The 13305-nt window shown below is 41.6% G+C and overlaps 1 protein-coding gene across 1 annotated transcript in view; it reads left to right on the forward strand.

Moving 5' to 3' along the window:
- Positions 1–11135, forward strand: part of SPARCL1 (SPARC like 1) — a 62975-nt gene extending 51840 nt beyond the window's left edge. Inside the window, exons 6-11 of the mRNA XM_045284155.1 lie at positions 579–697; positions 3000–3120; positions 4684–4820; positions 7058–7206; positions 7646–7794; positions 10710–11135. Of these exons, the coding sequence (XP_045140090.1) occupies positions 579–697; positions 3000–3120; positions 4684–4820; positions 7058–7206; positions 7646–7794; positions 10710–10738 (704 nt within the window). The 3' untranslated portion in view covers positions 10739–11135. The remainder of the gene's footprint in view (positions 1–578; positions 698–2999; positions 3121–4683; positions 4821–7057; positions 7207–7645; positions 7795–10709) is intronic.
- Positions 11136–13305: the final 2170 nt, after the last annotated feature.

Here is a 13305-nt window from a genome sequence, read left to right on the forward strand (position 1 = left end):
GCCTTATTTATTCTCAAATCCTTGACTTACTAGTAAATCTAAATCCCACATTTAATTAAAGGTCTACTTATACCCCAAACATTTTTCATTTGAACACAATAAAATCCCCAGGGTTTAACTCCTGACCACTTACACAATAATCTACTAGTGACTTCAGACTTACACAGCCTCAGGGAGGCCAGGAAGAACCATTTCTTCTTTACAAAGATCCACCCAAACTGGTGCCCACCAAAATCTAGACTGTTGTGTAAGTTTACCTAAATGCCAGAAGGTCCCATCTGGGAACTAACTCATCAATTAAAGTGGTTTTTATTGTTTTCCCAAATTTTCCCCCGTATTAGCTCAAATGAAACTAGTTATCTGGTTGGATTTGAGGTTTCCATACTCAGCTCAGCTTTGTCCACATTTCCTGGCTCCTCGTTTCTGATAGTTCTCCCTGACTCTTATGTTCATTAGGACTGTTCTTCTCTTTCCTTTCCTTCTTTCTTTTTCCTCTCCTCCTTCCCTCCTCTGCTTCTTCTTCACAATGTGTTTTCCTTCTGTTAATGGCCTTCCAATTGTTTCCTTCATTCTGGTAGATTCTTGTATGAGTTTCCAGTGTAAAAGAGGACATGTTTGCAAGGCTGACCTACAGGAAAGACCCCATTGCGTTTGTCAAGATCCAGTGACTTGCCCTCCTACAAAACTCCTTGACCAAGTACGTATTCTACAAAAACGGTCTCTAAGAGGCACCAAAAAACTTAGTGATTTGAGTGAAAAGAGTTTGCAACTTGAAATTTTTGTTGGAAACAAAAAGGCAGGTATGTGCAAAATCAAACTATTTGTTACCATGGTGTCCTCGTGTTGTTGTTGCTGTTGGTTAGTGTCGTGTTGATTCGAACTCATGGCAACCATGGGTGCAGAGTAGATTTAGCTCTGTAAAATACCAGGCTCATGTTCTGCAGTGATCCTGAATGGGTTCAAACCTCCAACTCTACAGCTACTACGACCAGCACTTGATCATTTGTATAACCCAAATACCCTCACCAAGACTGGGCCCTAAGAAGGTAATACACTAATCTGTACAGTTAACTTTAAAATTAATTTTCTCCTTGAAACATCTGAAGTTTTTATTCTACTGATATTGTTCAGAAATTTACTGTCATAGTTACTGATATAGTTTGATTGAGTGTGTGTGTGTGTGTGTGTGTGTGTGTGTGTACAGTGGTGGGATTCAGCTGGTTCACACCAGTTCAGTAGAACCAGTACCTCGTTTTTTGTTGAGTTCAGCAAACTGCTGGTTAATATGACATTTATAATCAGGGTTCTCTCTCAGGTAGGTTGGCTGGGCAGTCACCCAATGTGGAAATCACAAATTCTCATGCCTAACTCTTTTTAAATGTGTACCTTGTTTATTGTTCTTTTTCAAGTATTAACTGTATGAAGTAACAAACTAACTTTCATTATATATATTATTCTCCTTAAATCAGTCCTTAGGGCAGCAAATCAGTTGTTAAATTATTTGAATGCTACCAGTGTGTGTGGGTTTGAGGGCAGTGTGTGCATGCGCAAGCACATGCATATGCCAAATGGGAGAGTTACGGTTTTTCTCTTTCCATTGCTGCAAAAACAAAAATATCACAACATCTGTCCTGTCTGCCCTATGTAGAGCATTCATTTCAGCCATCACATCGAGCAACTATCACCCATACTCATCACTAGTTTCCCTATCACCCTAACAGAACTGAAGTTTTTTGTTTTGTTTTGTGGGTTTTTTTTATCGTGTTTCAGTAGGAGTTTTTCTGGTTTTTTAAATCATTTTATTGGGGGCTCATACAACTCTTATCACAATCCATACATACATCCATTGTGTTGAGCACATTTGTACATTTGATGCCATCATCATTCTCAAAACATTTTCTTTCTATTTGAGCCCTTGGTATCACCTCCTAATTGTTCCCCCTCCCTCACAAACCCTTGATAAGTTATAGATTATTATTTTCATGTCTTACATTGTCATCCTTGGCCCCTCACCCACTTTTCCATTATTTGTCCCCCTGGGAGGATGTTATAGATTGATCCTTGTGATCGATTCCCCCTTTCTCCCCTACCCGCCCCCCTCCCTAATCCTCGTGGTATCTCTATTCTCATTGTTGGCCCTGAGGGGTCTCTCTATCCTGGATTCCCTGTGTTGCGGGCCCTTATCTGTAACAGTGTGCATGTTCTGGTTTAATCCGCTTTGTAAGGTAGAATTGAGGTCATGATAGTGGGGGTAAGGAAGCACCAACGAGTTAGAGGAAAGTTGTGTGCTTCATCGGTGCTATACTGCACCCTGACTGGCTCATCTCTTCCCTGTGACCTCTTTGTGAGGGAATGTCCAATTGTCTACAGATGGGCATTGGGTTTCCGCTCCCTGCCCCCTCCCCACTGGGTATGATTTTAGAACTAAAGTTTTGATACATGTTACATCGTGGCTGAAGCCTAAGAACATTGTGCCGAATGATAAAAATGAAGTGCAAAGGGGCAAATATTGTATAAAGTCTTTTCTATGAAATAAGAAGACCAAGCAAATATTTAGAGTTATGGCTTTCGTAAACTCACCTACCCACCACAGCTTGGACAAGGTACAATTTATCAGACTGGCTGAGAACGTTAAGGTCCTTTAAGGCTATGAGCTGTAAGGAGGGTTTTTTTTTTTTCTATTTTAACTTTTGATTGTGAATTGGGTGAAGGTTCACAGAGAGGATCACCAACTTCACCCTCGACAAAGTGCGCACATTTTGTTTCGTTCCACTCACAGGTCCCTGGGATGCAGCACCACTTACCTGGCTTCCTCCCTGGGTTTCTTGTTTCCCTTCCTCCTCCGTTCCTGGCCCTTTGTAATTTTGTCCTTGGATAAATGCTGCCCATTTTGCAAAGGGCTGGTGATTCTAAGGTCATACCTCCTAGTGTTACTGCCCCTCACAGAGTGGGTTTCAATGAGCCTTTAGCTTAGCCAGTTGTTCTCTGCTCTTCCCCAGGTGTGTGGAACCAACAACCAAACCTATGCCAGCTCTTGTCATCTGTTTGCTACCAAGTGCAGCCTGGAAGGGACCAAAAAGGGACACCAACTGCAGCTGGATTATTTTGGAGCCTGCAAATGTAAGATTTCATCACAGCTGTCACACCTGTAGCTGAGAGGGTTTTGGGGGGAATCTGTGAATACCCGAATAGCAGTTCAATGGGAAACAGCTAATGTAGTACATTAAAATCGATTGGGGAGACTTGAAAAAATAAGAGGACTAAGCCCAAGGTTCAACCAAAGAGCTTGTGATCTAATCAGATTGGGTTGAGACCCAGGCATTGTTTGGAGGTTTGTTTTTCAAAGTAACCTAGACGATCCCAATGTGCAGCCTGGGTTCAGAAGCACTATGATAGGGTATGTAATCCTCTTAATAATTGAGATGAATCATAGGACTTTTACTAGATTGTTTGTCCTCCTTCCTATTTAAGTTAAGCCTCTGCCAAGAAGTTTTATGACAACACTTTCTTGCCGGCTTTTTTTAAATTGTCTTCCTTCCACAGGATACTCTCAATTGTGTTTGGATCCCCTCTGCAGTAAATGTTTCTCCGCCTTAGCAGTGCCCACTAATATGTCTGGGTCTCCTCTCTTTTCACTGCCACAGTAGAATTGCCCCGATAGGTTTCCGAGGCCATAACTCTTTACAGCAGTGGTTTTCCACCTTCCTAATGCCGCGGCCCTTTAATACAGTTCCTCATGTTGTGCTGACCTCCCCCACAACCATAAAATTATTTTCATTGCTACTTCATAACTTTGATTTTGCTACTGTTTTGAATCTGGGGACCCCTGCAAAAGGGTGGCTCGACCCCCAAAGGGGTCACGACCCACAGGTTGAGAACTGCTGCTTTAGAGGAACAGAAATCCTCATGTTTCTCTGCCTGAGTGACTGGTGGGGTCCAACTTCTGATCTTGCTGTTAGCAGCCCAGCAAGTAACCCACTCTGCCACCAAGGCTCCCATTCCAGGTCTGCGGAAGGGGTAACTTCCTCCGCCCTCTGTGCATTAGGTCTGACCTGATGACTTGCTCTGTAAGATAAAACATGAGCACGAAGCCTCGATGTGTGTCGGGGCCAACACATGTAAGAGGTGGAAATGATTCCTCATGTTCACTTGCCTGTCACTTCACACTTTGAGGCCTGGGATTCAGATGGTCGCCTCACAAGATGGTGAAATCTCCCATCATCTTCAGCCATCCTGTGCTAGACTTGCAGTGAAATATCAAAAAATACACTCTTGTTTCTTAAAGTCTCTGAGACTTACCATCCTTTGTAACCACCATGGAATCTAGCCTCAACTTTTTCCTCTTTTTACCTCCTCCAACTAAATTCTAATGCCCTGTTTCTAGACCCTGGTTGCCCATGAAAATTCCATGTGGCGGTTTCAAAACAGCCTAATGCCTCAGTTCCTCTCAAGACCAATCAAATCAAAATGTCTTGGAATAGATGTGGACCTCTGGCGTCTTTCTGAAAACCCCTTAAGCAATTCTGGGCTGCAACCAGGGTCGTGGGCACTACTGTCAAGAGCAGTGACACAGAGAGCGGATGCTCTACAAATCACCAGGAGTCATTAAGTTCCCCTGAGGATTAGGCAGATGGAGGGACTAAGGCCAAAGATTACAGCGTATTTACTTTCTGCTTGGAACAGCTATTCCTGCCTGTACGGACTTTGAAGTGACTCAATTTCCTCTACGGATGAGGGACTGGCTCAAGAATATCCTCATACAACTTTATGAAAAGAACCCTGAACAAGCTGGATATCTAAACGAGAAGCAGAGGAATAAAGTAAGCTCCCAGTGGTGGGCTGCCAATACTTTGGTTACCAGACAAGTACAGACCATTTGTACTATGTAGAGACCATGAATGCATCCAAGGTGACTGGAATTGACTGAAGTGCTATAGATACAATGAAGGACAAAATCTTTGCCTTCATGAGCTTACATTCCAGGAGAAAAGACAGACTATAAACAAATAAGCAAGATACATGTACGTGTATGCTTGTTGCTGTTGCATGCCATTGAATTCCTTTCAACTCACAATGACCCCATGTGACAGAGTAGGATTGCCCCATAGGCTTTTCTACACTGAAGCAGATCACTGGGTCTTTCTCGCAGGGAACCTTTGGGTGGGTTTGAACTTTCAGACTTTCAGTTAGCAGGCAAGTGCTTCCCAATTGCCCTACCAGGGCACCTCAGAGTGCTTAAAGAGGTTCATAGACAAATAGAACTATGAGATCATGGAATTTTCCCATTAACTTTTGAAGCCCCCTTGTATTTATAGATTCACACATACATACATTTTATATATATATACACATATATATGTATATATACATATTGATACATATACCCATATACATATCTACAACAATGTGTGCAAATATATAAGCACGTACAAATATATGCATCTATGTCAAATGTGGTAGTATGCAAACAAAAGGCTGTGTAAGACATGTGGGATGAAACGTTCTGTAAAAAAGACAAAACAAGGTGGTTCGTGTGCAATAGCAGTGTCACATACTCTATATGTAGTAAGCTGAGGACAGAGCTGACGACTGATTCGCTGTGCAGAGATTATAGCTGGCTTTGGCAGGGCTATTTCTGTGGAGTGGTGAAGGGGAAAAAGTGGCTTAGCGAAAGGGGTTCAAAAGATAATAGAAGGAAGACTGTGAAAGCAACAAATATAGAGAAGACTTACATGGAGTGGTGCTGCAAAAAGACAATCAGGGTGGTAGCAAGAGGAGAAGGAGTTCAGGAGTCCCAGCAACCACTAGTAGATGGCTGAGGATGTTTGGATGCTTTTGGAAACAGCCTAGTAAAGAAGGGAAAATTACTGAAGAGCACACAAGATACTCAACTGCCAAAAATGTACTTTTGATTCAAAGGCATAGGTTTTGGAGCACAGAGGAGGGGTTGGGCTTAGATGGAAGCACAAGAAGTTTGTTCATCCACTGTAACAGGGATGTTACTGGTGGATGTGGTCATGGGAATGGGTGGAAGTTCTACTCGGATCACTTCCATTTTCTCGTTGAAAGAATTGGCAATATTATAAGCTGTAAGATGTGTATGTACTGCCCCAAAATTATTTCTGTCCTCTCTCTTTAATGCATTGTCCTGGAGAGCCTGGAGAACATTAGTTATGGTGTAGGGGTATTTCAATGGGGGTGAAGGGACAGAATGGGTACATATCAGGGCTAAGCCGAGACTGAGCCAGCACTGGGTGGAAAGACACAGACAATTCAGAATCAAGTATGTCCATGGAAGGAGGAGCAGGAATTTTCCCTAACTAATCACCATTTTGTCTGGAGCCATTCAGTCCTCTTTATTAAAACCTTCTCATTATCTTAAGGCATGTGGTGAACATTACTTGATTAAAACCAAATAGACTTACATTTCTTCTGAAAACCCCAGACTTTTAACCTCAGCTATTATACAATGTGGAAATTTAAAAGGCTGTCACATTGAATAGGAGGCACTTAAATTGGTCTCACATGATGGCCTGGGCTTGCTTGCTGTGGTCATGGTACGGTACTCTTCAAGTGGTTGTTGCTGGGTTCCATCAGCTCAATTCTAACTCATGGCAATCAGAATGAGCTGCTCTATAGGGGTTTCTTGGCTGTAATCTCAATGGAAGCAGATCACCAGAACTATCTTCTGTTGGAGTGTTGGATGGGTTTCAAGCTACAGCGGTTCTCAATCTTCCTCATGCCGCGACCCTTTCATACAGTTCCTCATGTTGTGGTGACCCCCCAAAACATAAAATTATTTTCACTGCTACTTCATAACTGTAATTTTGCTACTGTTATGAATCAGGTGACCCCTGTAAAAGGGTCATTCGACCCCCAAAGGAGTCACAACCCACAGGTTGAGAACTGCTGAGCCACAAGGTTTCAACCTTCAAAGTTAGCAATTGAGCAGCTGGTGGAAACTGTTTGCACCATCTAGAAACCTTAATGTTTAGTAAATGAGCATTACATTACATTTGTCTCATTCTCTAATAATCTTCTCCCTTCCTAATCCCAGGTCAAGAAAATTTACCTGGATGAAAAGAGGCTTTTGGCTGGGGATCATCCCATTGACCTGCTTTTAAGAGATTTTAAGAAAAACTACCACATGTATGTGTATCCTGTCCACTGGCAATTTAGTGAACTCGACCAACATCCCGTGGATAGGTAAAAACGTCTTTCTGCTATACTGTCTACTTTTCCATGTGAAAGAGAAACCTAACCAAATCAGGAAGTTTCCCAGTTCCATTTTGGAACAGAGAAATGCCCAACAAATGTGGTTAAGAATCTTAGCACATAACTTTAAAAAAAAGAAGAAGAAGAAGAACAGACAGAATATGACCATGTCACAGCACCAACTTTACATGCTATAGGCTGAACCTCACGCAAAGGCTCCAATTCATTCTCATCTTTGATTCTAGATTCTCAAGATAGTCTAATTGATGCAGAGTATGAACCAAGTTGTACAAATAGTTCCCAGTGATGACTGAATCATTGTGCATTGGCATCCCAAAGTTGTCTACCTCGCCCCAAAACAGTTTCTTTCATTTGCAGCTTTTCACACACATGCTCCTAGGTTAATAAGCAACCGTTTATCTCATTGCAGAGTCTTGACACACTCAGAGCTTGCTCCTTTGCGAGCTTCTTTGGTGCCCATGGAACATTGCATAACCCGTTTCTTTGAGGAGTGTGATCCCAACAAAGACAAGCACATCACCCTGAAGGAATGGGGCCACTGCTTTGGCATTAAAGATGGTAAGGTCATCAAACCCAATAGAGAGAGGTGTCCTCCTCCCCGAACCAGCCCTAAGCTCTGTGACCTCCATGAAGAGGTCCTGCTATGTGGTCACATAGAAGCCTAAAGACAGTAAGATTACCATGAATGCATGAAACATTCCAGATAGGGCTCTCTTCATGCATGCTATTCATTCTTTGCCTCTGACCCTCTGTTTTGGACCATAGTAAAGGTGAATCTTAACTGCACTAAGATCTAGAAGGAGGGTAAACCTAAGAAGGGATTGTGAATCCAGTGTGCATCCTGCCAAATCTCAGAAGGCTTTCTACTCTCCCTTAATTTTATACTTCTTCCTGGTCTAGATATTGGACAGAAATATTTAAAACTCATAGGTGAGAGGTGAAATAACAAGCCTGGTTCTGACCATCAGAATGAGAAACAAAATTAGAATTAATTACCCACCCACTAAAGGTTGGATCTGACATCACAAGTTGCTCTTGGTTATTATTAGCAATTATTTCTTTAATCCTGAACTGCCCATTGCTGCATCTTCAGCGACAAATACAAAAAGTTCTCTCTACACTAGAGGAATTTAAATTTAGACATTCGTTTTTCTGGGTTATTTCTTTCCATTTCCTACACGAGAGTTCATTTTTATGGGCAAACATGTTTTTTAATAATCAAGATTTGAAATATGTTCCAACAATAATCAAGACTGCTCACATAATGCAAATCAGGAGCAAAAATCAAATCTCTAAGGCAGAAGGTATACGCCTGTTTAAGACACTCATGTAAGATGAATATCCACCTAAGCAGTATGAAAACACTGATTTATCAAAGGTCCAGTTATCCTGCAAAAAGGTAACCTGTGTGACCTTCACTTGAAAAATATTCTTTGTGCATATTTCAATGCCTTGAAATGAGAAAGGGCAAAGAGTATGAGGCTTCAGTTATTGATAAATAGCAGATATATAATATTTTTCTATAAAATAAACACAACTCAAGGAGCACAAAAGCTATGTGCGTGTTAGCTGCCAGCACAGCGTGCTATTTGCCACTCCGAATGTGTTGTGTCGTGGCCTCCATGGGTCAGGAATCCAGAAGTAGATCCACACAGGATCTTTCCTTAGGTAACAGTCAAGCTGACAGCCAGGGGGCAGTTATACAAAAGTCTGGCTGAGCAGGAGCATCTGCACCCAAGTCCTCTCATGAGGTTGTTGCGAGGAGGCTTTGGTTCCTCACCTTGTGGGGCCACCCATAGAGCTGCTCCCATCCTGGCAGCTGGTTCCCTCCAGAACAAACAAGCGAGAGGAGAGACTGAACCTGCGAAGTCTTTTATAACTTAATCTCAGAAGTGATTTTCATTATGTCCTGCCATAGTCTGTTGGCCACACAGAAAAACCCTGGCACAACAGGGATCCGGGAGAGCTGAAGCTAGATGGGAGCCAGCTTAGAGGCTGTCTCCAATATACTGTCTACATTCTATGCAAATAAAAAAAGAGTTAAGACTCAGGTCTATATAAATAATGCTAATTTCCTTTTTAGCATCTGTACTAACATACACAGTAGTTATAAATATACCCCTAAAAAATGGTTCAAACGGTCTATTCTAACTCCTGTGTCAAAAAGACAAAAGTTAGCAAGTGCAGCTGTGCTCCCCCCTCCCCTTCTCCCTCCATGGTCAAAAAGGAAGAAAGTTAGACGGAACAGGGCATGTATAGAGATACCCTATTGTATGCCATGCCACTATAAGGACCAGTCAAAAGGCAAATCCGAACTGTGACCATTTAGTTAAAGAAAATGGCTGTGTTCCCTGTGCTTTTTGTTAGGATTCTGGCACCTGCCCAGCATGTGGACTCACTCAGGCTCTGCTCTGGGTGGTTGTCTGGGAGGAGCAGGAAGAGCTTAGAGTCCAGGGCATTGCAAAGCTCCTGAAGATCTTGTTTGTGCACTGTGGTTTGGCCTGTCATTGTGTTATTTTGAAGTAGGGAAAGAATCAGCACACAATTAAGCCAGCAAAGCAGATATCAAATATTCCGTCAGCATAAGTAAACAAGTCACTGCTTTTAGCCGCAGCCAGGGAAAGCAGAATACTCTCCATTTGAGAGTGCACCCTTCCTTGCAGCCGGAGAAAAGGCAGATTTTAGCCAGCTTCTTCCTGAGTTTTAACGGCATTTGATGTGAACATTCTAGTCTCTCAGCAACTAGCTATCTGAACGAGAGCATGTCATTCATTAGGAATGAGTCTCATTTTCCATATCTGCAAACATGGGCTTCAACTAGGGACAGCAGAGTCTTTATCATTTAGTACCCACTATGTGTCATGTATGGACACGTATTCTCAGTAATCCCTAAAACAGTTCTCCACGAGGGAAGTAAAATGTAAACAAGACGACTGAACGCGTTGGGAAGGATCAATGGCAACAGCTGCCCGGCATGTAGAATGGAAGGAGCATCGCTGACTCCTAGGGGAGATGGTTGAAGTGGCCAGTGCCCCGTTGCATTTACCCTCACCACAAGACAAACATTTTCCAAGAAAATCACTCAGATCCTGCAGGTCTAACTAAGTCCCCCAAAGGCATTATTATCCTAGGAGTACCAAGCAAGGGATCACAAAATCTTTAAACGAGGGAGTAATTTCGTGGGGGGGTTAGTTAAAGAACAGTTAAGGTGACTGTGGCGGTTAATGCAGACAAGAGACAATGAGAGCTTGAATTAGGGTGGTGGCGTTGTCTACCCACTCTCTATCCTGGGGAAACCTACTCACGATCTAGAACAATGACACCTAAGATCCTGGCCTAGGACACACTGCTTCAGAAGCATCCCAAACTACCATAGTAAACGGTTGTGACATGCCCCGATCTAACGCTGCTTGTTTATACCACTACATGACTCTTTTCTAAAACGTTTTTGTTTGTTTGTTTTGTTTTTCCAGAAGACATAGATGAAAATCTCCTATTCTGAATTCAAACCGTCCAGTAACCTCCTCTGCCCTGACCACTTCTGACCTATATGCACCTGTTAGACTTGTAGATTTATGTGTAACAAATATTTGCATGGATGAGAAGACAATGACAGTAATTACATTATAATGGTATATGCACCAGGCACATAACATTAACTCCTGGATATAAGTCAAGCCAACATATGCAAAATATTATATACTGTTTGAACATAAACCATTTAATTCATAGAAATTTTACTCTATCAGTTTGTGAAATAATCACTAATTATAAAAAAATTAATACATTTATATTGCCTATGATATGTGCACTTCAAGTGAATGGAATAATGTTCTTTGAGTTGTGTGTATTCTTTTCAATGTCTTAATATCCTAATAAAGTATCCATAAAAACCCAAATGCTTATCTTTGTTCATTTAAACAACCATATGTGAGAGGCTAAAATATGGATTTCAAAATTAGTTTGGTTTTCTTTAACTTCTCTGTTTCTCTATACTGTTTTCCATCAAGATACTTTTTATATTTTAAAAGTAGTGGAACCCCTGAGACTATGACCCTTAGACACCCTTCCAGCCTACAAGTGAACTTATCCTAGAAGCTCAATCTCAGTCAAACAATACACAAGTCTGCTAGTCCAACAACAGTACCAGGAAGGTGCCCCTCCTGAGAACAGTTAGCCATGGGACCAAAGGGCAGATATGCCTCGTAAGGCCAAAGGGATCGGAAAGGAGAACCAGTGAAAAGGCCAAGGCAGGAAGGAAGGGCGAAGAGTGCTATTCCAGTGAGGATTGCAACCAATGCCACAGAACAAATGGTGTATGAGTTGTTCAAGGGAAAACAAGTTTGCTCTGTAAACTTTCACCCACATTGCAGTAAAAAGTTGTTTGTTTGGTTTTTAATAGAGTAATAGAAACCAACCAGAGCTCAATTACTTCCTATCAAATGACTTTTTATGACTTGGAATGGGTTTCAGTCACCTCAAAAGTAAAAAGAGAATAACTTATATTGTTAAGAATGGGCCCAGGTGGTGTCATGGTTATCCCTTGGGCTGCTAACTGCAAGGTGAGCAGTTCAAAACCACCAACTGCTTTCTATACCCATAAAGAGTAACAGTCTCAGAAACTGGCAGGGGCAGTTCCACCCTGTCCTATAGGGTCACTATGAGTTGGCATCAACTTGATGGCAGTGAGAGAGACTCTTCTAAGGAGCCCCGGTGGTGCAGTAGGTTAAATGTTGAGTTGGGATGCAAACAGAAAGGCTGATGCCCCCAACCAACCAGCAGATCTGCATGGAGAACGATAATGCTGTCTACTTCCCTAAAGACTTACAGCCTCAGAAACCCAAAGGAGCAGTTCTACTCCATCCTATAGGATCGATGTGAGGTGAAACCAACTGAACAGTAATGGGTGTGAAGTTTTTAGATTTTTCACTTGAAAATAAGAAGTGGGTGGTTGGGGAAGACAACAGTTGGTAGCTCTTTTGTTTCCTGTGGAAAATAAATATCCAACTGTAAATAGTAGTTGCTCAAAAATGTTTCTCATTACATTTAAATAGGAAAGAAAGATGTCTATGTCAGATGCTTCTTAACCAAATTTAACTTAAAATGTGGATGCTTATACGGTTTGATCAAATAAATTTTAGCTTCTGTGCAGCTATGCATGTGTGCCAGGAGAGAGCGAGGCTTTGTAAAAAATTTTACATGTTTCCTCTTCTCAAAATAACTGTATTGTGAAAATGAGGCCAGATACTAGAGTTTTGACATTTCTTAATGCCAAATATAGTCTGAAATCAATATTAGTTATATCATAACAAGAAAATATGTCTTAAGAGAACATGTATTTTTATTTAAGATCTTCCTTGATAGCTTTTGCAGTAGAAGCTAGATTGAAAAATATAAGAAGCATCATAATAGAGCTTTCTAGGATCTGAAGCAAGACAAAACAAAAATAAAAAATAGCCCATTGAGAGTGGGGAGACAGGGGAAAGGAAGTGGTGTTAACAAACCCAGGGACAAGGGAACACCAAGTGATCCAAAGTTAGTGGCAAGGAGGGTGTAGGAGGCCTAGTAGGGTTTGGTCAAGGGCAATGTAACTGAGGAATTACTGAAACCCAAATGAAGACTGAGCATGATAGTGGGACAAGAGGACAGTAAAAGGAAATAGAGGAAAGAACTAGGAGGCAATGGGCATTTATAAAGGTCTAAATACAGGCATGTACATATATAAATTTATTTATATATGGTGACGGGAAAATGGATCTATGTGCATATATCTATAGGTTTAGTATTAAGGTAGCAAATGGATATTAGGCCTCCACTCAAGTACTCACTCCCTCAATGCAAGAATACTTTGTTCTATTAAACTGGCATTCCATGATGCTCACCTTCCTGACACGATCGCTGAAAACAAAGCAGGTAGATAGCAAATGTGGTAAAAGCTGATGGTGCCCAGCTATCAAAAGATATAACATCTGGGGTCTTAAAGGCTTGAAGGTAAGCAAGGGGCCATCTAGCTCAGAAGCAACAAAGCCCACATGGAAGAAGCACACCAGCCTGTGTGATCATGAGGTG

Source organism: Echinops telfairi, unplaced genomic scaffold (assembly GCF_000313985.2).
Source record: "Echinops telfairi isolate 266 unplaced genomic scaffold, ASM31398v2 ScPeMD7_7468;HRSCAF=8506_0, whole genome shotgun sequence".
NCBI classification, from domain to species: Eukaryota; Metazoa; Chordata; class Mammalia; order Afrosoricida; family Tenrecidae; genus Echinops; species Echinops telfairi.